The sequence below is a fragment of the Xiphias gladius genome, chromosome 10 (genome assembly GCF_016859285.1).
Source record: "Xiphias gladius isolate SHS-SW01 ecotype Sanya breed wild chromosome 10, ASM1685928v1, whole genome shotgun sequence".
Classification (NCBI taxonomy): Eukaryota; Metazoa; Chordata; class Actinopteri; order Istiophoriformes; family Xiphiidae; genus Xiphias; species Xiphias gladius.
Genome location: NC_053409.1, coordinates 26,227,450 through 26,252,936, shown reverse-complemented (window position 1 = coordinate 26,252,936; position 25,487 = coordinate 26,227,450). Strand labels below are relative to the sequence as shown.

At 45.1% G+C, this 25,487-nt stretch overlaps 1 protein-coding gene across 2 annotated transcripts; it reads left to right on the top strand.

The window, feature by feature from the left end:
• The first annotated feature begins 5,564 nt into the window (after positions 1 to 5,564).
• Positions 5,565 to 24,542, top strand: egln3 (egl-9 family hypoxia-inducible factor 3). 2 transcript variants are annotated; one of them, XM_040137175.1, is made up of 5 exons: positions 5,565 to 6,011; positions 18,373 to 18,492; positions 19,243 to 19,379; positions 20,559 to 20,632; positions 23,367 to 24,542. In XM_040137175.1, exons 1-5 carry the CDS (start codon positions 5,592 to 5,594, stop codon positions 23,399 to 23,401), a joined length of 786 nt encoding a protein of 261 aa, XP_039993109.1. In that variant the 5' UTR covers positions 5,565 to 5,591; the 3' UTR covers positions 23,402 to 24,542. The 2 variants fall into 2 exon arrangements, with proteins under 2 accessions (XP_039993109.1, XP_039993110.1); XM_040137176.1 differs by lacking the exon at positions 5,565 to 6,011 and adding an exon at positions 7,606 to 8,794.
• Positions 24,543 to 25,487: the final 945 nt, after the last annotated feature.

Below are 25,487 nucleotides of genomic sequence, written 5' to 3'. Positions count from 1 at the left end.
GGGAAGCGAAGTGGAGCTTATGAAGCTAGGAAGGCAGTACGAACAACGTTTTCCTTTTCCAATAACAAAATACATAGCAGTCATGAGATTATGAAATACAGCAGCGACATTTAATAAATAAAACATGACATCAAATGCGTTTCAAAACAAAATAAAGACTTCACAAATCTTTCACAAAAATGACTATAATGTTAGAAAAACCTACAACAACATGCTGTATACCAGCAGACATACTTATTAGCAGATGTATGCACAACATTGTTAATCACATCTTTTATACTATATAAATGTCATTATGTCAGCCAAGCAGTATGACAATATAAAAATGCCATGTTTAAGAAATGTACTTTGATTATCAGGATGAACACATCAAAAGAAACTGTCTGAAACCTCCTCAACCAAACAACTGTTTCTGTTTTATTTACTGGTTTGTTTAACAGGGACAGTGCACATTAATAAACATGGCTGTAAAATGAGCCAGAATTATCCAAGAGGCAGTGCTTCATTTGTAGTTGCTGGACAGACGTTACGAATTCACCCTGTAAACAGAATGCAAGAGTATAAGATTAAAACCAGAAAGTTACTGAGATCATTTATAAGCATGCAGAGCAATTATAAAAATACAAGAGAATATCAATGTTTGTTAAAAAAAACAAACATCAAACAGAACACCATTATTCTGCATTGTCAGGGTACATAATAGTACATAATACAAGACCTGCAGAGCAGCATTTTCATAAAAAATGTGGAAAAAATAAGTCAACTTTGTGCTGCATTATTAGACACTAATCTAAACAGTCCAATGCAGAAGCACATTCATAGAAAAACACATACAGCACATAAAATACATTACTCTGGCACAATGAAAAGACATGCAGCCGTGAAACATCTAAATAACTTAAACTGTGCATGTCATCATAATAAACTAATAGAAATAACTTAATTTACATGTACATAGCACTTGTGAAAAGCACAGTTACAGGGGGCATATTTGCAGTCGGTCAGTGTGCATTACTGACCATTATGAGAGAAATGAATGGAGTTCGTACTGTATACGCTGGCTGGGATATGAATACAATGGATGCCAATAGCATTGTTTTTATAACACATTAAATAATTTAAATGGGCTGTAATCGTTGTTTTTATAACGGTAATCTACCAAATGACAATGTGAAATCAGTGTGGCAGTGTTGAAGGGAATTACCAGCTGAATCTGCAGCTCCCCTCGGCTTTACGGAGCTTTACAGTGAGTCTCAGCTCATTGTTTAATCTGTCCGGACCAGAACTTTACTGTTCTGGTTCACTCTCACCGCTCTCATAGCGTCGTTTTCGGCCGCAGCGGGCAGATGTTTTCAGAGAAACCGCTGTAAAAAGCCACCGTCCACTACCTGCCCAGTAGTGAACAGACAGAGACAGACACAGTCAGAGAACAGCTGGTGGACATAGTGGCTTTATCATTTAAAGATTTCCCTCAGGAGCTGGTGGAGACCAAAACCAGAGCTAAAAGAAGAGGGAGTGTTGGACTTAGATTAATCAGGTGACACAAACACCAGATCCAGATGGAGGATAATGCTCCTCTGTAACTGCTGGAGGTGGAAGTGTGATAACAAGTTCACCATATCAACTTAAGAGGTGACGATGTCAATGTTGTGTTCACAACTTGTTTCCACTGCCTGCAAGTGGCAAAAAAAAAAACAAAAAACTAATTCCTTATTTCAGGTGTAAGTACAGTGGTTTTTGATCTAGACCTGCTGCCGTGCTGTCTGGATGGATAAAAGTCAGTTAAATCACACTTTTAATTCTGCATAAAAAATGGAATAAAGGTTTCACAAATCTGAAACTGGGTTCTAAACAGTCTTTAGAGTCTTCATGTAAAACTTGTCCCTGTTTGACAAGCCTTGATTACGCTGGGTTTTGAGGTAGATCAGGTCTAATGTGGTCTGGATGAAGAAAAGGCAAAGTAGTCTTTGTTTACATGTATGTATTTGTATCTTCCTGTACATTTGGCTTCCACGATGTGAAGAGGTGTATTGAGAGTTAGTGAAAACATGGCAAAAAAAAAAGATCCAGATTCTGATTCACAAGTCAAAACAGTTTAGTGCCACTGTGTTAATCTAATCTTGGCAGAAACCATTTTAGAGTCCAGCCCTGTGTGTAAAAAGAAGTGGAAATCAGAGGATATTTAGGGACACCAGACCGTCCTCTATGTACGTTTTGTGTGTTTTTGTGGCTCTGATGATGTCGGTTCAAATTCCAGTCGGCAGCTTGTTGTGCGTACGTGAGAATGGCTCCATCGTCTGAGTTAACCAGTAACCAGACCTCTGTTTCCTTTCTGATCTGATGACAGGGAGAGGAGGAATGACTGACTCCTTGGCAGTGTGTGTATGTGCTGTAATCTGAGAAATAATGCCTGACGTTTACTTTAGAGCTCAACTGATCTGTTTTTGAAGACCGGGAGTAATAAAGAATGGTTTTATTGAAGCTGCTGACGGCCGATAATCAATAATTCGTTTTCCTGAATTTTGTTAAAAAAGACAGACAAAAAGTGGTAATTTGGATTCTTCGTGACTCTGAGCTGCCGTACGTTATAGAGCTGCATGGTGATCAGGAAATATTCATTAAACTGACCTACATGCTGTTTGTTGGTTGAATTGCGTTTTTGAGGCTGTAGTTTTCAGCTGCAGTTGATATTCCTTACTTTTGTGTTTTTCAAACTGATGATCATCAACAAACTAAACACACTCCACGCTGTAAGGTTTCACCCACTCAGCAGTTATACACCCAAACATCTTTCTACCTGGAAGACCGGACCTGTAAAATAAAGTGACTCAGTGTGGAACATTTTCGATCTAATCAGGAATTCACAGTTTTTGTTCGTCTTTCTGGGAAAGTGCCATGGATATCGACGTCTGTTTATTAACTATTTTTCACTCATCTGCTACATAATTCACTATTTTTTTTCTTAAAACTCAAATATAACTTGCAGGTACTCAGTGTAGCAACTAACGCTTTCTCCATGTGCCTTTATAATTAGTACCGAATTTCGTAGGCTGTTCTCGGAAGTATCCTGGTAATTAACAGCTAAATACAAGCTGAGTTTTATATTTCGGAAAATTCTAAAAGCTGGACAACACATCTCCCAGTAGGAAATTTCAGAAAGGAAGGTGACAGCAATTAAGCTGGAGTATTAGAGCCTTAAACGGTAATTTCACCCAAATTCCAAAGAGCATATTTACCTGGTAATCACTAGGACTGCACCGAACAATTGAGAGTGCATTTCCTCGTTTCTTAGTATGAATCCGAGAGTTGGCCAATTCCTAGTCATTAGCCCTTTTCAAATAAATGACTAAAAGCAATTAGACAATTTTCAAAAGAGTTTCCAATTCATTTTTCTGCCGGTTGACTAATCCATTATTTGACTCGTCGTTTCATTTCTGTCTCCAGCCCAATACAATGGAGGTACAGGGAATTTAGTTTGTGATGCCAACAGCTTGATTTCAACAATAGAAATGAGTTCCAACAAAAACTGCTTACAGCAAGATCATTGGCTGGTTGAGAGTAGCGGAGATACTTCGATGGTTCTGCCAAAGATTAATTTGGAAAATAATGGGCGAACTAATCGAGAATGAAAATAGTCCCGGGTGAATTCTTTGAATTGTTTCCAACTTTCCAAAACCCAAAGATATTTAACTACCTGTGAGATTTTTGCTCAAAAATTGACTCCAGTGACTAGTTGACAATGGAAACAGTTGCCCAGTGATTTCCTGTCGATTGACATGTAATTATATCAGTTTCTAGCGTCCGTCTGAGCTCATGTAACAGAAATGATCTGAACTACCAAAATAACTTCCCCCTTCTTCAGTTTGACCGTTTGCTCTGTGTCACTGCTATTTCTGAGCTCTGTGTTTGAGCGGAGAGAGAAAATAAAAATCCGCTGTTTACACTGAAGCCAGTTTACAGCAGATCCTTGACTGACGGTTAGCGGGTGTCACCGCGCTGATTAACAGCAGACCCCTTGGCAGAGCTGGCACAGCTTCTTTCACACCGTCGCTGTTTCATCTGGCAGCAGGAAGCCGGCCGCTGTGTGGAGCCTCACGTATACACACATTCCTCAGAAATGAAGCTCGGGGGAGAGGGCCGCGGCGGTGACGGGGCACGATGCGACACGCCTGCACCGGCTGCATCAGTATAATGACTGATGTACACGTTCCTTATTAAGTATTTTGTTATCAGATACAGGGTGGTCTCTTTTCCAGGTGTCCTTGAATGGAACTGGCGGGGTGAGTGAGTTTCTGACACAAGTGACTGATAATGAAGCACAGATAATAATACCGACACATACTGATAATATTTACAATACCAACCATACACATCTTAGTAATAGAAGCAATAATTACAGTATGCCTACAACAAACAACGATTTGTTGTTACTAAGTAATTCCTTGATTATTTTTTTGATTACGTGATTAATCGTTGAGTCTATCAAATATCTGAAAATAGGGAAAAATTCCCAGAGCCCATGGTGACGTCCTCAGACGTTTTGTTCTCTCCAACCGACATTTGAGAACCTGGATCCAAAGAATGTTTGACATTGTAGCTTGATAAAGGAGATAAAATTGATTATCTGTATGGTTGTCGATTATTTTTCTCTAAACTGACTAAAATAAACTCACAGACTAATGATATTGGCACTGATAGCCTATATACAAAAAAATAAAAAAATAAAAACGACCTTTATGATGATAAAGGTCCATTTACTAGCTCTTTCTGGAGCTCACGGCCTCCCTCAGTTTATGGACTTTTTACTGTTTTTATACAGAGTTTATTATACTCCACCCCCGCAGAAAGTCTGTCTGTGAACGTTTGTTTGGATGAACAAAAGTCATCTACAGTCTATATTCTTGCAATATTTTTAGTTTTAAAATTAAAGCTCGTCATGAGTTATTGATAGTTGAGCTTGCCGCTCTTTAGTCCTTTTATTTTGGAAGCAGTGCTTCGTGCCGTATGGTCCTGCTGCTTATTTCCTGGTGGCTTTCAGCTCCCTATAAAACACCCTGCGCAGCAGCGTAGGACAAGTAAGTGCTCTGATGGGACCGCATGCAGACATGAGTCCTCAATCCAAGGTTGAGTCTGAAAATAGCTTTCAAAATACAACCCATCAACAAGGGAATGACTCTGCTGACCACGGTAGTCCGGATGAGCCGGCCCCGTGCAGGTACAGCAGGGCTGACGCCGGACCTGGAGAGGCCGTTTTGGGAGCTCAGGTTGAGCCCCAGGTTGGGACAGGAATCAAAGTTGTGTCCGGTACTCGACTTCCCGTTGAAGATGGGGCTGGAGATGGTGTTGGGATTCCGGTCAAGAATGTAGACTGGGTCGAGGACGGTATTGCGGTCCAGGCTGGGGCTGCAGATGGAGCTGCATTTGGGATCGGAACCAGGAACGGCACCGAGATCGGGGCTGCAGGAAGGATTGGAAACAGTTCTGGAGCCAGGGATGGGGTCGAACTTCAAATCGGAGCTGCAAATGGGACCGGGATTGAAGCTGGGCTCGGAGGCAGAAATGACGCCGCAGTTAAAGTCGGAGCTAGATCCATGGCCGGGGATGGGATAGATGCAGCCAGGGTCCTACGCTGCGCTCGCCCCTGGAGCGTCCACCCCAGATCCAAGGACCGACGGTACTGCAGCAGCCACAGACTGGTCCTGCACTACATCGTCCCCTGCTTGAACGCCTACGGCATGTGCGTCGTCGACAACTTTCTTGGGAGTAAAATCGGTGACCGGATCCTGCACGAGGTCCAGGAGCTCCACCGTGCCGGGAGGATGCAGGACGGCGAGCTGGCCAGCAGGGGGCTGGACGACACCAGGAGTGTTCGAGGAGACCAGATTGTCTGGGTGGAAGGAAAGGAGCCCGGCTGCCAGAACATCGGCTACCTGCTGTCTAGGATGGACAAACTGATCACCTACGCAGACCAGAAGCTGGGAAAGAAGAAGATCGGAGGGAGAAACAGTAAGGTTAGTGTCCTCACCGAGAGACAGCAGTCCGCTTTAGGACCCACCAACATGTTCATGTCAGGCCCAAAGACCCCAACTGGCTTTTATAGTTCATTCCTTTGACCTCCTGCCCGAGCGTATTTTTGCTTATGTGTTTTGCTTTCAACGTGTTGAAACTCTTGATAAAACAGCAAGAAAATAGGGGGAGGGGGGGCCTTTATATTTAGTCAGGACCCCATGTAACCCTGAACACAAACAGTCCGGGTGTATTTTCTATTACTAATAAGTCATGAAGTCATGAGTCATGAATCTTTGTAGAAATAAAAAGACGGACAACGTTTACTTTGCATCCAACTGACTTCCAGCAAAGCCATACATGCACTAACAATCCTTTTCAAAATGTCAACTTGTATAACAGCCTTCAAGTTCCAGTTGCAGTATAAGACAAAAAAAACAAACAGAAAATGGGTCTCGCCAAGTGAAACGCTACGAGACCTGAAAAATGCCTCCATAATTTAGTGAACATAAACTGGCAGGATTACAGTGGACTCCAGACCTCAGGGTTTATATTCACGGCCATGTGCGTAAGGGAGTAATCTGAAGCACCGAAGGGGGTTTTAAGGCGCGACATTAGGAGATTCTGTTCCCAGCTTTTCCCGACAGCTGAAATTACACCAAGGTGGGGGGGTGGGGTGGGGGGGAGCTGACTGGAAATAGAACCAAATGCAAAACTCAAGAGAGAAAGAGCGAAGAGTACGATGTAGTTCAACTCGGATTTAATGCAGACGGCTGCCATTGTTTCATAGAAGGGTTCATCTCAGTGATATCGTGCGTTTTCCCCAAATATGCACATACAGGAGCAGGAAGTGACTCCCAGCTATTATCGTTATTATTGTCGTTTTAATTATTAATGTCACCGTCCTCATCATCCTCATCATCCTCATCCTGCAGGGCCTGTCTGCTCTTATCGGCTCTCTTCACTTTTTGCCCGGCGCGTGGTCAAGTTCACGTTCACTGTTTACTTCCGCGCGGATAGGAGGGAGGGAGGGAGGGAGGGAGCGCGAGGGCTACATGCGGCTCGCGGAGTCCTCAATGGCGGCGGGCGCGCCCAGTGCGCGGGCATGTGACAGAGAGCAGTCACTCCGGCTTATATAACATTAAAGAGAGTTTTTCAATTATTTAAAACAATGACACATTGAACTTAGCGACAATAACGTGAATGTTCTCGGCGGATGAGGTTTGATCATTGAAGCTTCTCCGGGTTACTTTCTGCTTTTGACATGACCACGTGCCCTAACGTGGTCTTACTAATAACGGCCATAGCGCAGAGAGTGGGTATATATGGGTTAGTCTGGAGCAGAGTCGAGTCCGGGACGACCCACCACCCGCCGCCCCCCCAAGCGAACATCACATCCAGCACGTCTCACAGTTTCCTCTCCCCTCGTTCACCTCCACTCAGCCTCCGCTGCGAGGCGGCCGGAACAGGGCGACCGCGCTTTTCAAAGTAAAGGCCGTGCTCTTCGACTGGCCGGTGGCCGGAAGAGGCGGCTGGTTTCAGCCGACGGGACGAGTGAACGTCGAGCCGCTCTTTCTTTTTCCAAACCGATTTCATCTCGTGCGGGATCAGGGCTCCGGCTTCACCGTCCCCGTCACGGTTTATATATATATTAGCACAGTTATCCATCCAGTCCGTGCGGGCGGCGTCTTCAACCCCAGTTTACGATGATCCAAAACAGGCCCGGGCCAGAAATCTTCGGCTCGTTTGCCTGATAAATGACTAAAATGACTGATATGTCGTCAGGATGGCGGTTAATTAATTCCCCGTCTACCGGTTATTTTACAAATTCTTTGTGCAGCACTGAATCGGATGCTTTTCTGGTTATTAGACCTTTGTGAAAACCGAATGGGCCCGAATGTTAAAACTCCACCCCGGGTTAAAATGACATGTTTCACAAAGGGAACGTGTCAAAATGCGCGAACACACACACACACACGCACACACACACACACACACACACACACACACCCCGATACTTGGTGCTTCTGAGACAGGACGAACTGAACCACCGATCGCTCTCGGTCGGTAACGCCCTCATTTTGAAATTCTTAAGCGGAAGCGGCGCATTTGCATACCGGCCGACTTGACCGGCTCCCAGCTCCTCACCCAGGGCTCGGCGGTAACGTGAGCGCAGACGTGCAGGACCGGCCCGAGAGGCGTTTCGCAAGACCCGGCGCCGACCGATTTCTGCTCTCGAGTCCAGTCGCCGGAGAGGCAGGAGCCCGCAGTCTGTGCAGAAGAAGCGGCGGCGGAGAGCGCCTCACCTCAGCCTGCGTGTCACGTCGCACCGCAGGCACCCGGCTCCGACAACTTTCAGCCCGCGGCGGACTCGCACGGTGTCCCAGCGCCGGTCCCCATTTATTCCAAGATTGCCGCGGCCGTTAAAATGCCTTTCATCGAGAACCTGTCGGACACGGACTTGGAGCGTTTGGCTCTGGAGCGGGTGGTCCCGGCCCTGCTGTCCTGCGGCTTCTGCTACGTGGACGGTCTCCTCGGGCAGCTGGCCGGGGGCGCCGTGCTGGACCAGGTGAAGGAGATGCACCGCTCCGGAGCGCTGCAGGACGGCCGGCTGGCCGGCTCCGTCCCCGGCGTCCACCGGAGGAGCATCCGCGGGGACAAGATCGCCTGGGTGAGCGGGTCCGAGCGCGGCTGCGAGGCGATCAGCTTCCTGCTCAACCTCATCGACAAGCTCATCTCCGTGTGCGCCGGCCGGCTCGGGAACAAGTCGATCCGGGAGCGGTCCAAGGTAAGCGAGGCCGGACGGGAGCCCGATGCGGGTCGGGTCCGAGTCTGGAGACCTGGAAATGTTGGCGGTGATCTGGCAGGAGAAGTTTTTTAGTGGGCGTTGTTGTAATAATCACCGGGAATTTGACATTTTTAACAGCAGGATTTCAATTAGGTCCAACTCGACTTGACAGATCGCTCAAAAGTCCCTCTGGTGACTTCTTTCTTTCTTTCTTTTCCTGATGCGCCTCTGACAAACTCCAGACCGAATTCTTCAGAGCCGAGTGTCCATTAACGGGTCGAGGGGGAAAATCCTGCCTCTTGCTGAGCTAAACAAACCAATTTAAAAAAAAAAAAAGAAGCCACCGGCTCAGCTGGAAAACGCTGAAAGCGCCAGTTTTTTTTCCTCCCTCGTGCTGCGGGGCGTGCAGAACCCGCAGGATCTCGTGCGTCGCCAGAGTTTATGCTACACGACGGTAGATGAAGCAGTTAGAACGACCACAACCCCGGATAACAACATCACTTCAATGCACCGGTTTGAGTCATCTCATCAAATAATGTACATTAGTATGTTATGAGTACTTTCACTTTTAATACTTCAATTACACTTCGATGGCAGAACTTCTGCAGAAGGAAGGTTTTGAATGCAATTTGTCCCCCCGCCAGGTGTCTCCGCTTGGATTCAGTCAGAGCCCTTGGGCCACCACTGACGACTTGGTGTCAGTTTGTGGACGTAGGGACGGGCGAAACACTGACGCCGCGACTGCAGACGTAAAGAGATTAAACAGGGCGTGAGAGGGGAAAATGTCAAGTAAAGGAAAATGAGCGAATCAAGCTGGGCCAACCGTGTGGCTAGCAGCGAGACTCTACATGGGCGGTGCAAAGTAAACTGACGTGTGCAACATAACCGGCACACTGCACGTTAATTTCTTTATAAGAGTGAAAACATTAGTTTGTGGGACAACGCTGCTTGTGTTGACGTTTTGTTTTTTGTCCCTCGAAGGCCCTGCGGACCTCCACAGGTGGTTTTTCCCTGTCCGATTAGACCCCTGCTCAGGTTGAATTTTGGCCGGGTCACCGGACCTCGTGTCCAACGGGTGTGATAAAGCTAACGGGGGCCCCGCAGAGATGGTGGACAGCGCGTACACGCCAACACTGCCCCGGGAACAGCTCTAGCCAGGCAAAAAAAAAACATTCAGTCACCTGTGTGGGCGGACCAGAGGTGGCGCAAGGCCGTTGTTTTAGGAGAACGGCGTGTGAGCAGATAAATAGGAACACCTGGGAAGGCGTAAACAGCAGTGTTGCCTTGGATACCTACGGTGTGGGTTTTATTTTATAGCTCAGATTTCACCCGTTGATGCGTGTTTTGTTCACGACGGTCGCATCGGAGACCGCCGACGTGCAGTGGGTTTTCCTTTTGTCTCCATCAGCAGTTCGGCGTCAGGCTTCACCAACTTCTGGGAGCTTTGGTAAAGCTTTGCAGGATCACCCTGTCACGTTGTGTTTCTCGGGCTTACTGCTGCGTTACAAACGTTGTGGCGAGAGCATTCTGTGATGCTGAGGCTGTCAACGGGACTGGACCCCGGGTGCATTCCCGTTTTGTCCGACAGTGAGGACGCGTGTAGGGTACGTCCTTAACCGGCTCAGCTCATCACAGATGACCTTCCTCCTCGGTACCCGCTCAGTGCCTCCTCAGCCCGTTCCAGTGGGCCGGACGGCGCACCACACTTAATTAGGGATGTGTTGAACAGTGACGTGTTGTCAACAGCGGTTAAAAAGGATATTTTCACATAGCGTTGATTAGAGAGGACTGTTGCGTTATGTTCCACAAGAAGAGCAATGAGCTCAACTGGAATCTATAAAACCAACCTCAGTTTTCTGCCTGAATTTGGGCCAGCCTGCCCGGAGATTTTCTGTTTTTTACTTGGTCTGCTTCGTGTGGAAACATGCCGAAATGACCGAGGCGTCACTGGAGAGTCCCTCGGTGTTGTTCTGCTCTCTGTAATGTGTGGGCCTTTTGATAGCAGTCCAGCGACCCCCGGTCTGGGCCCTGAGCCAAGGCTTCAGAAACCAGAACACGCTCCAGGAAGAACAGGAAATTCACTGGAGCTGTTCTGGTCCCGTGGGTGTTGTCAGCTGCTGCTGTGTGTTGACTAACCACCCAAACAGACATGTTGATGCTGTGCAGGCTGGGGCTGTACACCGGGAACGTTGATCCAGGTTTTTACCGGGAATGCTCGCTAGCATCTGACGCCTGTTCCTGGGAAAAATACATGTGGGACGTTTTTTTTAAAAACATACTGAAGAATATTGCTTTTCCAAGCAGCATATAAACATGCAATAATTGGTTAATGACACACTATAATGTCATCGTAAGCAGATCCAAATGTTTATTGATGAATCAACAACTAGAGAGTTGTATTGATTAAAAACAAAAATAATAAAATGTCTTCATAGCAGTTGATAAATAAATTCATTAATAAACACTTAACAATGGCCACATGTAATTGATTACATCTGCTCTAACTTGTCTTGTAGACCATTTATTAAACACGTAAATTGTTCTTACAAATGTAACCGAATTACGTGGATCAACTTTTCACCTTCGTCCGCAAACCATAGAGCAGAGCAGTGCTCGGTAGGCAAAGCATCGAGGGCGGGTGGCCCCGACGTTGCCACCAAACGCCCTGGAACGGTTACTCCAAACACATGTACTCCCATCACTCGGACGCATTAAAACCGGTCTGGCACTGTTCAGTTAAGGTCTAGTCTTCTGTGGAGCTGCAAGGATTGGTCGATGAATCGATTAATCAATTAACAGAACATTAAGTGGCAGTTATACTGAGATTCAAATAATTATTCTGGTCATTCTTTCAACAAAAAATGCCAAATATTTGCTGCTTCCAGCTTCTTAAATGTGACGTTTTGATGCGGTCCTTTATCATACATGAGTGTGAACTAAATATTTTTTGGGTCTCGGACCGTGGGTCACACAGAACAAGACCTCCTGAAGGCGTCACCTTGGGCTGTGGGAAATTTAAAACCGGCATTTTTCACTGTTCTCTGACATCTCATAGACCAAATGGAATAATTCATTAATCAAGGAAATATTGTGTGGATGATCTATAATGAAAATAACCGTTAGTTGCAGTTATTTATCTTTGATGGAAATATACATATTAGCTTTAGTCACATTTTAGTCATTTGATTATGCTTCATTTTAGCCTTTTTTTGTTTCTAGCCGACCCAGACTGCTGTTATCTTTACATCTGTATCCAAAGTTCTTGATACTGGTACGTTAATCTTGAAGTTTACCTTTTTATGAACGTTGACATACTGGCCTTCATGTTTTCGCGGTGTGTCTCTTGCATTGTGTCAAAGTCTTTGTTTCCAAAGGTTCCTATTTAGTCTCTGTCTCGTTTTTATCGTGGAAAAATGGTCAATGAATATTTGTTGCCGTAGTTTTTGTTGACGAAATTCACGATGAGATAATATTGGGGAAAAACAGAGGAGGAAAAAAAAAATTGCATAGTTAGCAATGTGTGTGATACACACACACACACACACTCCTGTTCATGAGATCTCATGAAAGCATGCAGATGTAGAAGTGGACATTCTCACGTACACACTCCAACTCATTCACTTGTTCAATTATTCACTCCCTCACCCCTCCTCGGCGTTCACTAATGCTCTCTCGCACGCTCACACACGTATACACACACCCACTGAATTATAGTGTCCTTACCTCTCTCACACACAGACGTGCGCACACTCAAACACACACACACCCACATTCCCGGCATGCCCGCCCCATCCTCGTGCAGCAGTGTACAGAGAGCACTTATCACATGTGTCTGTGTGTTATCAGATGGAACTTCTTAAGAAAACAGCTCAACCTAGTTACAACAGGAACACACACACACACACACACACACACACACACACATCTGCAGATGATGCAGAAGAATAAACTTTACAAAGATAAGCAGGATAACACGCTTTTGTCTTCCCACAGTTTTATTCTGGAGAAAAGTAAAAACTTTGAATAAACACATCCTGTAGTTTCAGTTTCATCAGAAAATAACAAGTTCATCATGCGGTTTTCAGGTAAAAGCCTTGTTTCCCACATTTTGGGGATTTTTGTGCCGTTACATATTGGAAAGAGTTGCATGCTCTGATGTGCACTGGGACAATTTTCGCCACCACATTAAAGCATTTGGCTGTACAGTACACACTCGTCCAACGAAAACAAGTGTTGTTTTTTTTTCCTACGTCTATTTTTCCAGATAGGATGGTAGCAATACAAAAGCAATACTTTTATGATACCTCACTTTAGTTTCGACAGTTGGTGATACTAGGTAACCGGCCCTGGAGAGCACAGACGAGTTTATTCTTCACCTGTACACTGTCTCAGTGCCTCACGTAAAAGGATGGGCTTGGATTTTTAAGGTTGTTATTTCTAGCGCGCTACTCACGTGTGCCATAGGTATGTTGAAACAGTCCGCTCTTACCGTAATCATTCCTCCAGTCCATAGTGGCTGTGCGCCGATACCTTTTTCTAAGAAGACTACACTGAAGGACAAGGTTGAAATTGATCAGCAACGACTTATCTTGATCAATGTTTGGAAAAGGACTCCTGTCTAACAAAGTTCATCTTTACACAAACAAACTTCTACCTTGAAACAGCGGCAGACGAGACAGAGAAGGGATCACTCCTCAGCCAGTATGGACAGGAGGAATAATACATAGGAGCATCAAAGTATTGTGTTAAGACAGAGTTGGGATGTCTTCCAGTGCTTTTTTTTTTTTTTTTTTTTTTGGTCAGATCAAAAGTCCAAAACCCAAAGAACCCTCAGTGTCCTGTCACGTGTGACAAAGAAAAGTAGGAAATCCTCAGATTTGAGAAGCTGGAACCGGTACAATAATTTGATTGTCAAAATAGTTGCCAATTCATTTCTGCAGATCAACCAGCCTATTAATTGACCGATCTTTGTCGCTCTTTCCTAGTCGCAGCCCCTTGCTAAAGATTGCATGTCTTCATTGTTTAGTTTCTCTAGTATATCACAAGAAATAGGAAGTATCATTAAATAGGTCAGAAAAATAAGTAAAACTCTGTGTAGCAGCATGTTTTTTGTCTTATTAATCACCTCGTGACTTTTGAGATTTAACCTGTGGCCCTTTGGACGGTGCTGACCTCCTAGGTTGGGAACCACTCTGCTCTCAGGTGGATGAAACCAGATGAGTTCTGGTTGTCGTAGTGGGTCCAGGCGGAGCTGCAGAGAGACTGCAGCCTCACGCTCCACACGTAGCTCTGTCATTTAACCGTCGGCAGGCTGGACACCAGCCAAACAACTTCACAGACCTCATCACACGCCCACGATCCCTCTCTTCCTCCCTCCTCCGTCCTTCTCCCGACCAGAAAGATAAGATAAAGTTGAATTCAAAACAGCTCTCACAGGCCTTTTGTTTTGAATCTTGTTTTTTTTTTCCCCAGTGTTTCATTTCCTCTCCACCCAGCCCTCCTCTGTTTCACCACATATTTTTACTCTACAGCAGCTCCGTTGCGTGATGATGTGTTTGTGTGCGTCTGTGTTTGCATCTGTATACAGACTTGCATGACCCCCCCCCCTCAGCGCAGGCTGCCTTTGGCTTTCGTTCGCTCTTTACCAGCTCTGGGGGTTTGTTGTTATTGGCAGCTAGGATACGTGCAGCGTGGCATTGGGTGTCACGCTGACGGGGGCCGACGGGGGCTCGACTGCCCGACTCCAAAACACCAAGCCTCCCCTTTTCACATTAAGAGCGATAGAGAGCAATAAGAGCATCCAAACAGGAGTGGAGATGCCGCGTGTAAACGCACGTCAGGTGGTAAACGCTGACGTCGATGAGGTTACTAAAGGGTGGGGTTGTTGTTAGCTGTTGCTGATGTTGCATTCAGGAGCCGTGTGTCTTGATGAGGGTTAATTTTCCACTGTGACCTTCCTGTGTGTAGTGTTGTGTGTGTGTGTGTGTGTGTGTGTGTTGATGATGTACAGAAAAGGAAGTGAACAGGATGTGAGATTTTAGGGAGTGTGCAGAGGCATACAGCTCCTTGCACACTTTTGTTTCACAATACGAGCCGTTTCACAACAAAAGATCTGGAGACAAAGGGGATGTCACCGACGACATGGCCGCAGGTGATGCCGCTGACATCAGTTGGATGCAGTTTTGCGTCCACGTATACACACAAAACCGTGTTTGCTCTTTAATCAGGTTACACGCGTACTCGGAGGGGGGGGGTTGCGTGTGATCTGTGTCTAAGGATCAGGTTGAGGTGGCGGCACTGACGTCAGATGATGCGGTTTGGTGTAAATCAGTGTTGTTGCTACGTCTTTTGGAGAGTTATGGTTAACAAACGTGTCTTTTTAACAAGGGGTAGTCTTCCCGACCCTGTTTGATGATAGAGCTCAGCGATAAAATGAAAATGTCTTCACATGGATATGAAGTATTCTCTTTCTGTTAAATGTCTATTTCATCAAATAGAGATGTTTAAATTATTCTATACATTATTAAAGACATTTATTTTTAGTCCCTTTTGTATTTATTCACTTTAATTTGAGAGGGATGAGTCTCGCGGCAAGAAAACGTGGCATCTTTTGCTTTTTGGAAAGCAAGATTTTCTTCCACTCAACGGGATGATTGATCCTTCTGCTGATCTCTGTCGTCTTTTTAAAACTAGAACCAAGTCCGCACACTTTGTTGCTCTTTTCATTATGATAGCGTTCTGTAGTATCCTCAGCGTCTCAGAGACAAACAGTGATGGGAACACCGTTGATGTGTCAGCTGATGCTGGTGTGTCACCCGTCTTCGTTGACATCTTTTGGGCTTCTTTTAGCGCAGATGTTGATCTATTCCATAAACAAAGTAATACAAGATCTCTGATACACTGTACATTCTTTCCTCGGTAGTGTGATCACTGTTACCCATTTATCTTAACAGCCTTAAATGCTGATATGACTATAATTAGAAAATCTTTTATTCAGATTTTCCAGCCTTAATCCTTACGAATGATGGTCTAGATTTGGATGCAGACTTTTCATTGTCGTGTATTTGAAGGCAGTAAACTCCTGCATCTTCTAGGTTTGTTTCTGTCACATGTCGTGATTTTGAAGTCTCTGCAGCCTGTGGCTCCAGTTGTTGTTAAACAGCCCCATATCACGAACACCTGAGCCAGTCGATAGGTGATAAAATAAAATGGTTGAATAATACGAAGCCCCATCGGGGAAATGAGCAGTAATAACCCTACGGGGGGTCGTGCGCGTTGCTGACGGGGGGGTCAGCTCTTCTTGGCGGCCGCTCTTTGTTTTTTCCTGGCAGGAAATCCACAGTGTGAGACTTTGTTGACTTTGACACAGAGTCTCGTGTCTGATAGTCGCCTGCTGCTCTCATCTTATCAGACGCTTCGTGTTTGGGTGAAAAGGTCGCAGTGCTGCAGGGCGGGGGCGCAGGGAAACCCTCCCCAGCCTGTTCGCAAAATGTTTCCCTTTCACAAAGACACAAACTAATTCCCTCCGTGGCTTTTATTGCGAGCTCTTGTGAGTTCTCAGCGTTCAATCTCAGAAGTTAAAATCATTTTCTGTCGTTGTTCTTGCCTGTGTAAGCACGTCTAGAGTCGATTGATTTGATTTGATTTAGGTTTCAGGGCAATTTTCAATTTTCAGTATTTCAATTGCAAGTATATTTACAAGTATTAGTTATAATCTGAAACAGAACCGCATTCGGACATACAAGGGCTCATTTGTTTTATAGTTTTTTTTAATTAAAAAAAACAGCAGGAGTCTAGTGCTTTTTATTTCAGATATTAAATAAAATAAACAAAACAAAAAAAACAAGTTGTATACATATTTTTTTTCTTTTCTTTTCAATCAAAATACAACCGTCCAGTAACGGAAAGGCCAGGGTGCAGACAGATTTTGCAGGTAACTGTCCCGGGTGCGTTGTCGTCTGTGTCAGATTCAGAATGTTTACGTGATAACAGCTATCACATATTTTGTAATTAACTGCGTGACTGAAACCCAACCTTGATTGTATCGATAGTATAAGAATAACGTTGAGTTTCGCAGTTCGTTCTCGGTCCTGGAAACAGCAGTTGACATGAGCTTTCGATCGCGTCACATGATCTTCATCAGACATGGAGTTTCCACGGCTGTCATCGAAATGCAGAAGTTCAGATTTTTGCTCTCTGTGCACTCGATTGACTTTTTGTCCAACGCTGGCTAAAAAGTAAAAATTGATAAACAAACGCATGGCGACAGAATAAAGTTCATGATAGAATAATCTTTTGAAAACTGCGTGACAGGGCTAATAATAGTCACATTTTAATTTCATGTAAAGTATATAAACTATATGAATATATCAATGGAAATGCTTTTTTATTTGTGATTATTTTCCGTAAAGCGTGACAAAAAAGCTTTCAGCGTCACCTCATGGTCTTCTTCAGAGGACTGAGATGCTGTTGAAAGCTCCTGAAAAAGCCAGTAAGTGGACCTTGACTTGAGATTTATGTCAAACTACGGTTTTAGTGTTTTACTTTAACTTTAAACAGTCATTGTGACTTTTCCTCTACCTGAGTAAATTTTAGTGCGGTACCGGGTTTGATACCTTGGACAGAAACTTGACTAGTTTTTCCACAAACTGTTCAAGATTGTCACAAGTGTGAATGTCGAAAATGTTTTCATGCAGCGTTTACAAGCAGGACTGATGTAAACGAAGCTTTTAACGGCATCAGAAAACGTTACGGACTCGGATTCAGTTGTCGTTCGTCCCAGTAGCAGAGGAGCTGTCAGTCACTCTGGCGGGCGGGGCTATCAGGATGAGATCATGAATCTTAAAATGGATTCCTGAGTCCTCACACTGTCGGTCTCTGCAGAGCCATAAAGGCCTCGACATCTCTTATCACTGCTGCAGCTACAAACGTGGTCGATCCAGTTTCCTCCAAACACTGACCAGCTGCACGTACACCCTACAACCCCCCCACACACACACACACACACACACACACAGACACACACACACACACAAAGACATACACGCATCAACGCATGGATGCAATTTGTGGACGTGCAACTGAATCCGTAGGCGCACAACCACAACACTCAGCCCTGATTTTCACAAGAAATATTAGCAAACACGCAGAGGAAGTTCTTGTAATCACATATGTCAACATAACTGATCTTCAACAGTTCGATACACACAAATGGCATTTTAGTGAGTAATCGGCAAAGTGTTTTTTTCAAATTTTCCTTTTTTTTTTTGTCCCATTTTCTCCTGTCTCTTCCGTTGTCCCTTCTCCTCCTCCTCAGTCTTTGTCAATGATAACTCTGGGGAACGGTCAGCAGCAGGGTCCTGCAAAGGGCAAACTCATCGCCCACTGAATTGTGATACTGGGCATTTTGAGCTGTAAAAAACGTGCGGTTGTTTTGAATCTCTTCTTACGATATCTGTCTGTGTTTTAATACCTTCATCTAACCTGCCGGATTGCTGCTTTTGTGTCTTTTTCATTTATGTCTCGTTTCATTCCTGTGGCGGTCTAATCAAATGTATCTTGTCTGTGTGTGTCTCTAGGCCATGGTGGCGTGTTACCCCGGAAACGGAGCAGGTTACGTCAAACATGTGGACAACCCGAACTTAGACGGACGCTGCATCACCTGCATCTACTACCTCAACAAGAACTGGAACGCCAAGGTGCGTTCAAGGACCTCTGCCCGTTACTGAACTTACGTTTATATTCTGTTCGTCTGAGGCTTCTGTGACCTCTGGCCTACAGTTACTAATTTTAAAAGCTAGAGATCCGGGAATTGAAGAATGTGATTATAATACAGATTTTAAAACTTCCCATCTGACGTGGAAAAAGGAAAACGAAAGGTTTCTGACTTTTTGTTCTCTTTTTAAAACACGTTTTGATGATATTGACATAAAAGGGCTTGCCTTGACTTGATGATAATATCAGAGGAAGGGATCAGGACCGGTGGGAATTTGTCAAGCCTTGCTGACAAAACATAGCCGGAATGGCACCAATGAACGGAGCGAATCGCTCCACCAACGCCAAATATTGACGAAAATGGGGGGGGAAATGCCCTTACGGAAAGTGATTTAAAAAAAAATTCCTAGATCTGCCCCGTTAACCGGATCCACACCAAAATGTAATGGGTTCTTCCCTGGCCCGGGCCCCATCCCTGCACCAAGTTTGGTGCAAATCGATTCAGCAGTTTTTGTGTGATCCTGCTGACGAACAAACCAACCAACCAACCAACAAACAGGTGAAAACGCAACCTCCCTGTTGGCGGGAACAGTGATCAGGCTTTCACTTGATCTGGTGACTTATGTTTGATTTCAGGTTTAACAATCATTTCCAGATGTAATGTAAAGAAGAACACTTGGCTTTGTAAAGTAAACAGCTGACCTTTGTGTTACCTTGTTGTTGTTGTGTATCAGGAGCACGGCGGCGTCCTCAGGATCTTTCCTGAAGGCAAATCCTACGTAGCCGACATCAAACCGCTTTTTGACCGGCTGCTCTTCTTCTGGTCCGACCGAAGGAACCCACATGAGGTGCAGCCCTCCTACGCCACCAGGTAACCAACCAACCAACCGACCAACCCACTAATTAATCAGTCGTTTACTAATCCTGACAACTGACAGGAGGAGATTTGGCGGATTCAGTAACATGTTGGGGCGAAGGGCAGATGTCTCTTCAAGAATATATTTCTTTTTAGGGTTTAATAAGTGAAACATCCTCCACCTCATTTTCAAATCTCCCATCCGGGATTATTGATGAATTGATTGATGAGTTGTTTTTTTTTTTTTATACCCAAAGGACTTGGACATTCACTTGATGAATCTAGTGCAACTTTTCCTGTTTCAGTTCACATGTCATGATCTGAAAATAACTTTTGAAGAGTCACCTGACCTAAATCTCGGTTTACTGAATGACTTTTTGTCTCTGCTCTGTCCATAGAAATACACGTGCACTGGCCCGAATATAAGACGGCCTCCATTCGACAATTAACTCATTTTCCTCTTTAAAATAAGAGCTCAGATCTTCGTTAAAGTAATAGAAAAGTAATAGAAACAATATCGTAGTGTAAAAAGTATTAAAATTTAAAAAAACAAAAGTAAAACTTTTGCTTCCAAAATACTACTTAGGTGAATTCACATACTTTAAATCTCCATAAACTGTACCAGTACTCCATATTGCACGTAGGAAGAGTAGGAAGTCTAGTAAAGGAGTAAGAGAACCTCAGAACCGCGCTGAAAGTCACAGTTGGTGATCAAAATAAAGACCAAACTACATTCAAGTTATTCACGTTTCCCGATGCTGTGAAAGGTTTGTTTACATCAGGAAATCTTGATGTTTTGACGGGTTCGGAAACACACGTCTTCCTGCGAATGTAGTGAAACTTAAATGAATGTGGTTCAATAATTTACAGATGACGTGAACAAACACTTGATTTTCACCTGCAGTGATTTTAAAAACAAAAAAAAACACACACATTGAATACATTGTACGTAACCTGAGTGACTTTTAATCGAACACGTCACAGTCAAGTAAATGCTAAATAATTTGTTCCTGATGTATATAAAACTGAAAATGAACTGCTGGTGTTTTTAATGAGAAAAAACTCCATCTACAGATAACTGGCGCCACCTGCTGGTGTGAGTCTGTAGTCTCATCAAAGAATGTAAAGCCACTAATGTCCTGAGCTCTCACCTGTCACTCGGGGCTTTAGTAAACAGTGTTGTCTGCGTTCCAGGTACGCCATCACAGTCTGGTATTTTGATTCCGAGGAGAGAGCCGAGGCCAAGAGACGCTTCAGAGACTTGACAGGTACAAACACACACACACACACACACACACACACACACACACACACAGAGCTGAAGAATCTTTGTTTATTTGGATTCCTTGAGTTCTTGAGCTACTCTCTCTCTACAAGCCAGATCCAGAAATACTCAAAAGCATAACCAACAAGTGATTGCACCACATACAGTAAATGAACGTTGGCGTCTATCCCAGTCCAGAGGTAATTAGACTACGGAGCCCCTGAGGGGTCAAAATGGGAACTTGCTGGTCCAACCCAGTTCAGGGAACCGCTCTGCAGATACCACAGAAAGGGGAGATGATGTGACACTCCAGATTGAGCATTTAGGCCGAGCTGCCGCTGTGGATGTGGCTCCAGGAGCTGTACCGTCACTGCTCTTTACCGCAGCCATCAACGTTAGCCAGTCTTAACAGGCTGACGGAGACCGGCCGTAGCTGAGGTCGTCGACAGAGCTGGTTAGCTAGCTCCACTAGTTACCCGCCGATGCCGCAGGGGTTCGGCGGGTGCATACTACAGCTCAGCTTTCCTCTGGGGATCAGAGCCGTTCACACCGCGACGCTCTGACGGCACAAGGGGACGGTCACGTCCAACAGGCAGCAACAGGTGGAAAAAGTCGACGGCTCAAACCAAACCTTGTTGTGCCTCCTCTTTTTACAATACATAACGTTATAACATCAAAAAGTCAGACAAAATTTAGCATTGTCCCTGACATAGTATGGTCAGTGTTCCATTTTGATGATACGTTTTTATATTTCTTCATTAAATTCATCTGAAACGCTTCATAGACGTGCTCCACATTTCCAGTCCCCACTGTTCCATAAATTCACTCCTTCAACAGAAATTATTTACAGCAGTTGTCCACCTTTGGTTCCCTCATGTCATATTGACTTTCTCTCATTTAAAACAACTTCATACTGTGTAGAGATCTACCACGTCTTCACAGCCTGTAACTGAATAACCAGTGGGTTCCACTGGTTCTTGATCAGAAGTTTGGTTCACAATTCTTCATGGCCCCTTGGGAAGCGTGAAAAGCACATAGTGCGGTTACAGCACTGATCCGATCTGAACCCAAGCATGATATTTAAACCTCCGTGGAAAACATTTACCAGTACAATGTACAAAAATCAAAATCGTTCGTACGTCCGTATCGTAAAGATGAATTATAATGTAAGCACAAGAGATGCGGCCCAAAATGTTTTGCAAAGAATCATTAATAAAAAACCATTGACCTTTGTTTTGTAATGTACTGTTCTAATTAATGACCCCACTGGTTTCATTAAAACTAATATTAATTTGACTCATTTATCAATAATTTGTATAAATGTAGTTGTCGTGTAATATGTCTGGTATTGTTCTACTTTCTTCTTATCGTCAGCAAATCCCACATTCAGACCCGAACCAATATAAAATGTCAGAAAATAGTCAAGAATCCCCGTTAGAAGTTCTTGTAGCTTGTTTTGTCCTATAAACCATTAAAAAACCCAAAAACAAAATCGTACTATCACACAAGCACAAAAAGCAACTGCTCAAAAGTGAGAAGTTGGAACCAGGATTTATCACTTCTGCGATTAATCGATTATCAAAATAGTTGCTAGCTGTTAATTTTTTATTGATCAACTAATCGTTTCAGCTCAACGTTAAAGCGCCAGTGGGGAAGATCTGAGTCCTGCTTGATTTGGTGACACCTGTGGTTACCGGTGGTAACAGCAGATGAGGTTTCACACTACAGGTCCCAGCAAAAACAAACTACGACACTTGGCCTTTGTCCATCGCTCTGTGAGCGACCGCGATCCGATTCGAACGCCGCACACGGCCCGAGTCTGCGAACAGCGGGACGCGGCGACGGGAGCCGGTTACCTGGTCGAGGAGGCGGAAGGTGCGCGGCCTGTCGCCCGCAGCTCGTCATCTCGCGCCTCGCCGAGGCGGCTGCCCCTGCTGCCGTCGCTCCCTGCGCCGCGTCAGACTGATCCGCTGGCCAGAGACGACCGGGACGAGCGTCGCCTGGTTTTCTAGAGTGAGGGAAATGTTCAGTTTGCATCGGCAGTAACTCAGAGCGGCGTTTTTTTCCTTGAGTGTCGCCACAGACGCCCAGTTCGTAAAACTACAGATGTGTTAATACGGCAGTTCTGTCATCAGCGGCCACAGGCTCAGTCACCGTTGTTACCTGATCCCTGAAATGAAAATCCTCGAGACGGACACTTTAAAAACACCTCGGATATTAGTTTCATTTTTAAAAAGGGCCCAGTAATTTCCTAAAACAGCTGGACAGCTAGCGCATGTGTTGGGGACTATTTTCAGCCGTGGATTAATCCACATGAGGGGGTGAAGTGCGTATTTTTTTGGCAGCAGGACGGTGTGTGTGTGTGTGTGTGTGTGTGTGTGTGTGTGTGTGTGTGTGTGTTTGTGTGTGTGTGTGTGTGTGTGTGTGTGTGTGTGTGTGTGGGACTGAGTCAAAATAAACTACAGTGTCTGTGTGTGTGTGTGTGTGTGTGTGTGTGTGTGTGTGTGTGTGCGTGTTCATGGTGATGAAGGAACACGTCACTTTGTCGTTGGTTTGACGCTGCACATTGGATTTGTTGAGAAGAAGAAATGTGAAGAATCACCAGACTTCTACTTTAAATGAGTTCGGGTTTGATGGTTCTCTTCTCTGTTGTGCGACCTCCCTACAAACGGGTCTCGGGGGGTTTATGCTGAGTGGCCTTATTTGTACCTTCATGTTTATGTGTCTGTGTGTTTCAGTGTCCACCGGGCAGCAGGGCAGCAGCTCCAGCTGATGGCGAGGAAACGTTGCCACCCGGTGTTCGTCACCCTGAACTGCAGGAGAGGACGGCAGGGTTCCTTCTGGCTCTCAAATCCACTGGAAAAGCTGAAAGAAAAGGAGTGGGGGAGGAAAAAAAAAAACGTCGTTTCACTCTGTCCTGGACTCTGGAGGAATCGAGAGGGGTTTTAAGTCTTCGGCTGATTAATTTGCATTCCCTCATCCCTCCGGCCAGTGTCCAGGCCGGAGAGAACGACCTGCCTGCGCTGCTCTGAACGCTGCTGAGAACTGATGAATGATGAGCTCGGGGGACCGGCAGGCGCCTGGGACTTTCCCTGCTTTACGTGATGTCCGTGCAATACCCTCTCTGCTGATTTCTACTGCTGGGCTGGAAGGAAACGGCAGACTGCACCCTTTTAAGCTTCGCCTTCAACTTGCTTCAGACAAGAGAAAACGGGAGAGATGGCGAGCTTCACCGAGGTTTACGGACAGAGAGAAAATAGAGACGCGATGCCGTCAAAGCCTGTGCCAGAGAAATATTTCATACTGGAACACGTTCTTTCTACGTCTGGTGTCACGGGACCTCACGAGGCCCAAGCAACGTGGGCTGGAACACCCGCCGACGTAAAAGTTCATTTCACCTCCATGTGTTAAATCTGGAAAGTTACTTGCGAGACTCCTACCACACGCGTGGGAAAAAACGCTAGCGCGGGCCGGTGGCGGTTGAATGACGACAGATAGAGGCGGGGTTAGTTGGTGGGACGACGACGACGGCGACTGAAAGTTGATAAACCAACAGCACAACATGAGCATCCAAGCAGTAGGTCTGGGTAGCGAACCCTCAGAGGACACTGGATATTTTAGGCCCCGCGTTTGTACTAATCAGTGCTGGAACGTTACCGAGTACATTTACTCCAGTTTGAGAAACTTCACCCGAGTGTTTTCTTTTCATCACATTTTCTACATCTACTCCACGTTTATGTGACAGTGTTTTGAGAGCTTATAAATTGTGACGCTCTCTCGTAGATTAAAGTAGCCAACGGTATATTTCATCGTGACGGTGTCGCTTTGGGCCCTCGGTAATTGTGTCTCACTATTTTCTGATCCTTTACTTAAGTAAAAGTACTAATACTGCGCTGTGTGAAAAATAATAATAAAAAAAAAAAACGCACTCAATTACGAGACTGTAATTGATCCATTAATCAAGAAAATAACGAGACTAATCCAGAATTTGGAAAGATAAACTGTCTGCAGCATTTCTAAATTCCCACTCAAAGAAATGAATACATTTCAAAACGACTTCAGATGATACCCGGCCCTGCTCCTCACAATGTGAGTCCAGTGAATATCAGTACACGCGGCGGTGAATTATTAAACTATCTGGTCTTTTACTGGAGCATAACCAGCACCTTCTAGAAAACACATCGCGGTTTCTTCCGAAGCTCCTGTAAATTCAGTGACGTGACGTTAAAGGCGTTGAATCATGTCTATTAAAGAAACAGTTTCTGGGACTTTAAAGAAGAGCAGTGTTTCTCTCAGGGTTCTTTGGGAAATCGATCTAAACCCTGTTGTGTTTTGAGAGGGATCAGCAGAAAGTGACGGTCTGGATGTTTTCTGTGGTTTTACTGAGCTGCCGTCAGCTGATGAGCTTCCTGACCTAGTGATCTGACTATTCTGGAGAAACGCCGCACTTTCTCCACTCCCCCCCTCTGCCGGGAGTTCTGCTCTCGAATCTTAAGATGGCCGCCGGGGCTCTCTGCGCTCGCTCCGTCCTCCCCCCCGATGGAGAAGGACAAAGAGGACATAGATTCCACTGATGCAGCGGATTTGACGGGAGGCGTGTGAAGCGGCCGTCGCACAGTGTGTGTGTGTGTGTGTGTGTGTGTGTCAGAGCGGATGAAGAACTGGTGCTCCGGTCCAAACGGCTCCTCCGATGTCACTGGGCCCGGAAAGAGCAGCTCTGGCTGCCAACTTGCACCACCTTCGAAGCCGATCCGTCATTTTCGCTGCAGCCCGACCGGACACGTCTTCGTGTTATCGCACAAACATTTTGTCTCCGACCAGATTCTCCTAAATCTCTGCTGAAACCTCTGTAAGCTGTC

What these genes read in the sequence shown, in the direction of transcription:
- egln3 (XM_040137175.1), top strand. Translation starts at nt 5,592, where the DNA reads ATGGCCGGGGATGGGATAGATGCAGCCAGGGTCCTACGCTGCGCTCGC. An exon ending in TCGGAGGGAGAAACAGTAAG is followed by an intron (nt 6,012 to 18,372) that starts GTTAGTGTCCTC and finishes GTGTGTCTCTAG; the next exon opens with GCCATGGTGGCGTGTTACCC. An exon ending in ACAAGAACTGGAACGCCAAG is followed by an intron (nt 18,493 to 19,242) that starts GTGCGTTCAAGG and finishes GTTGTGTATCAG; the next exon opens with GAGCACGGCGGCGTCCTCAG.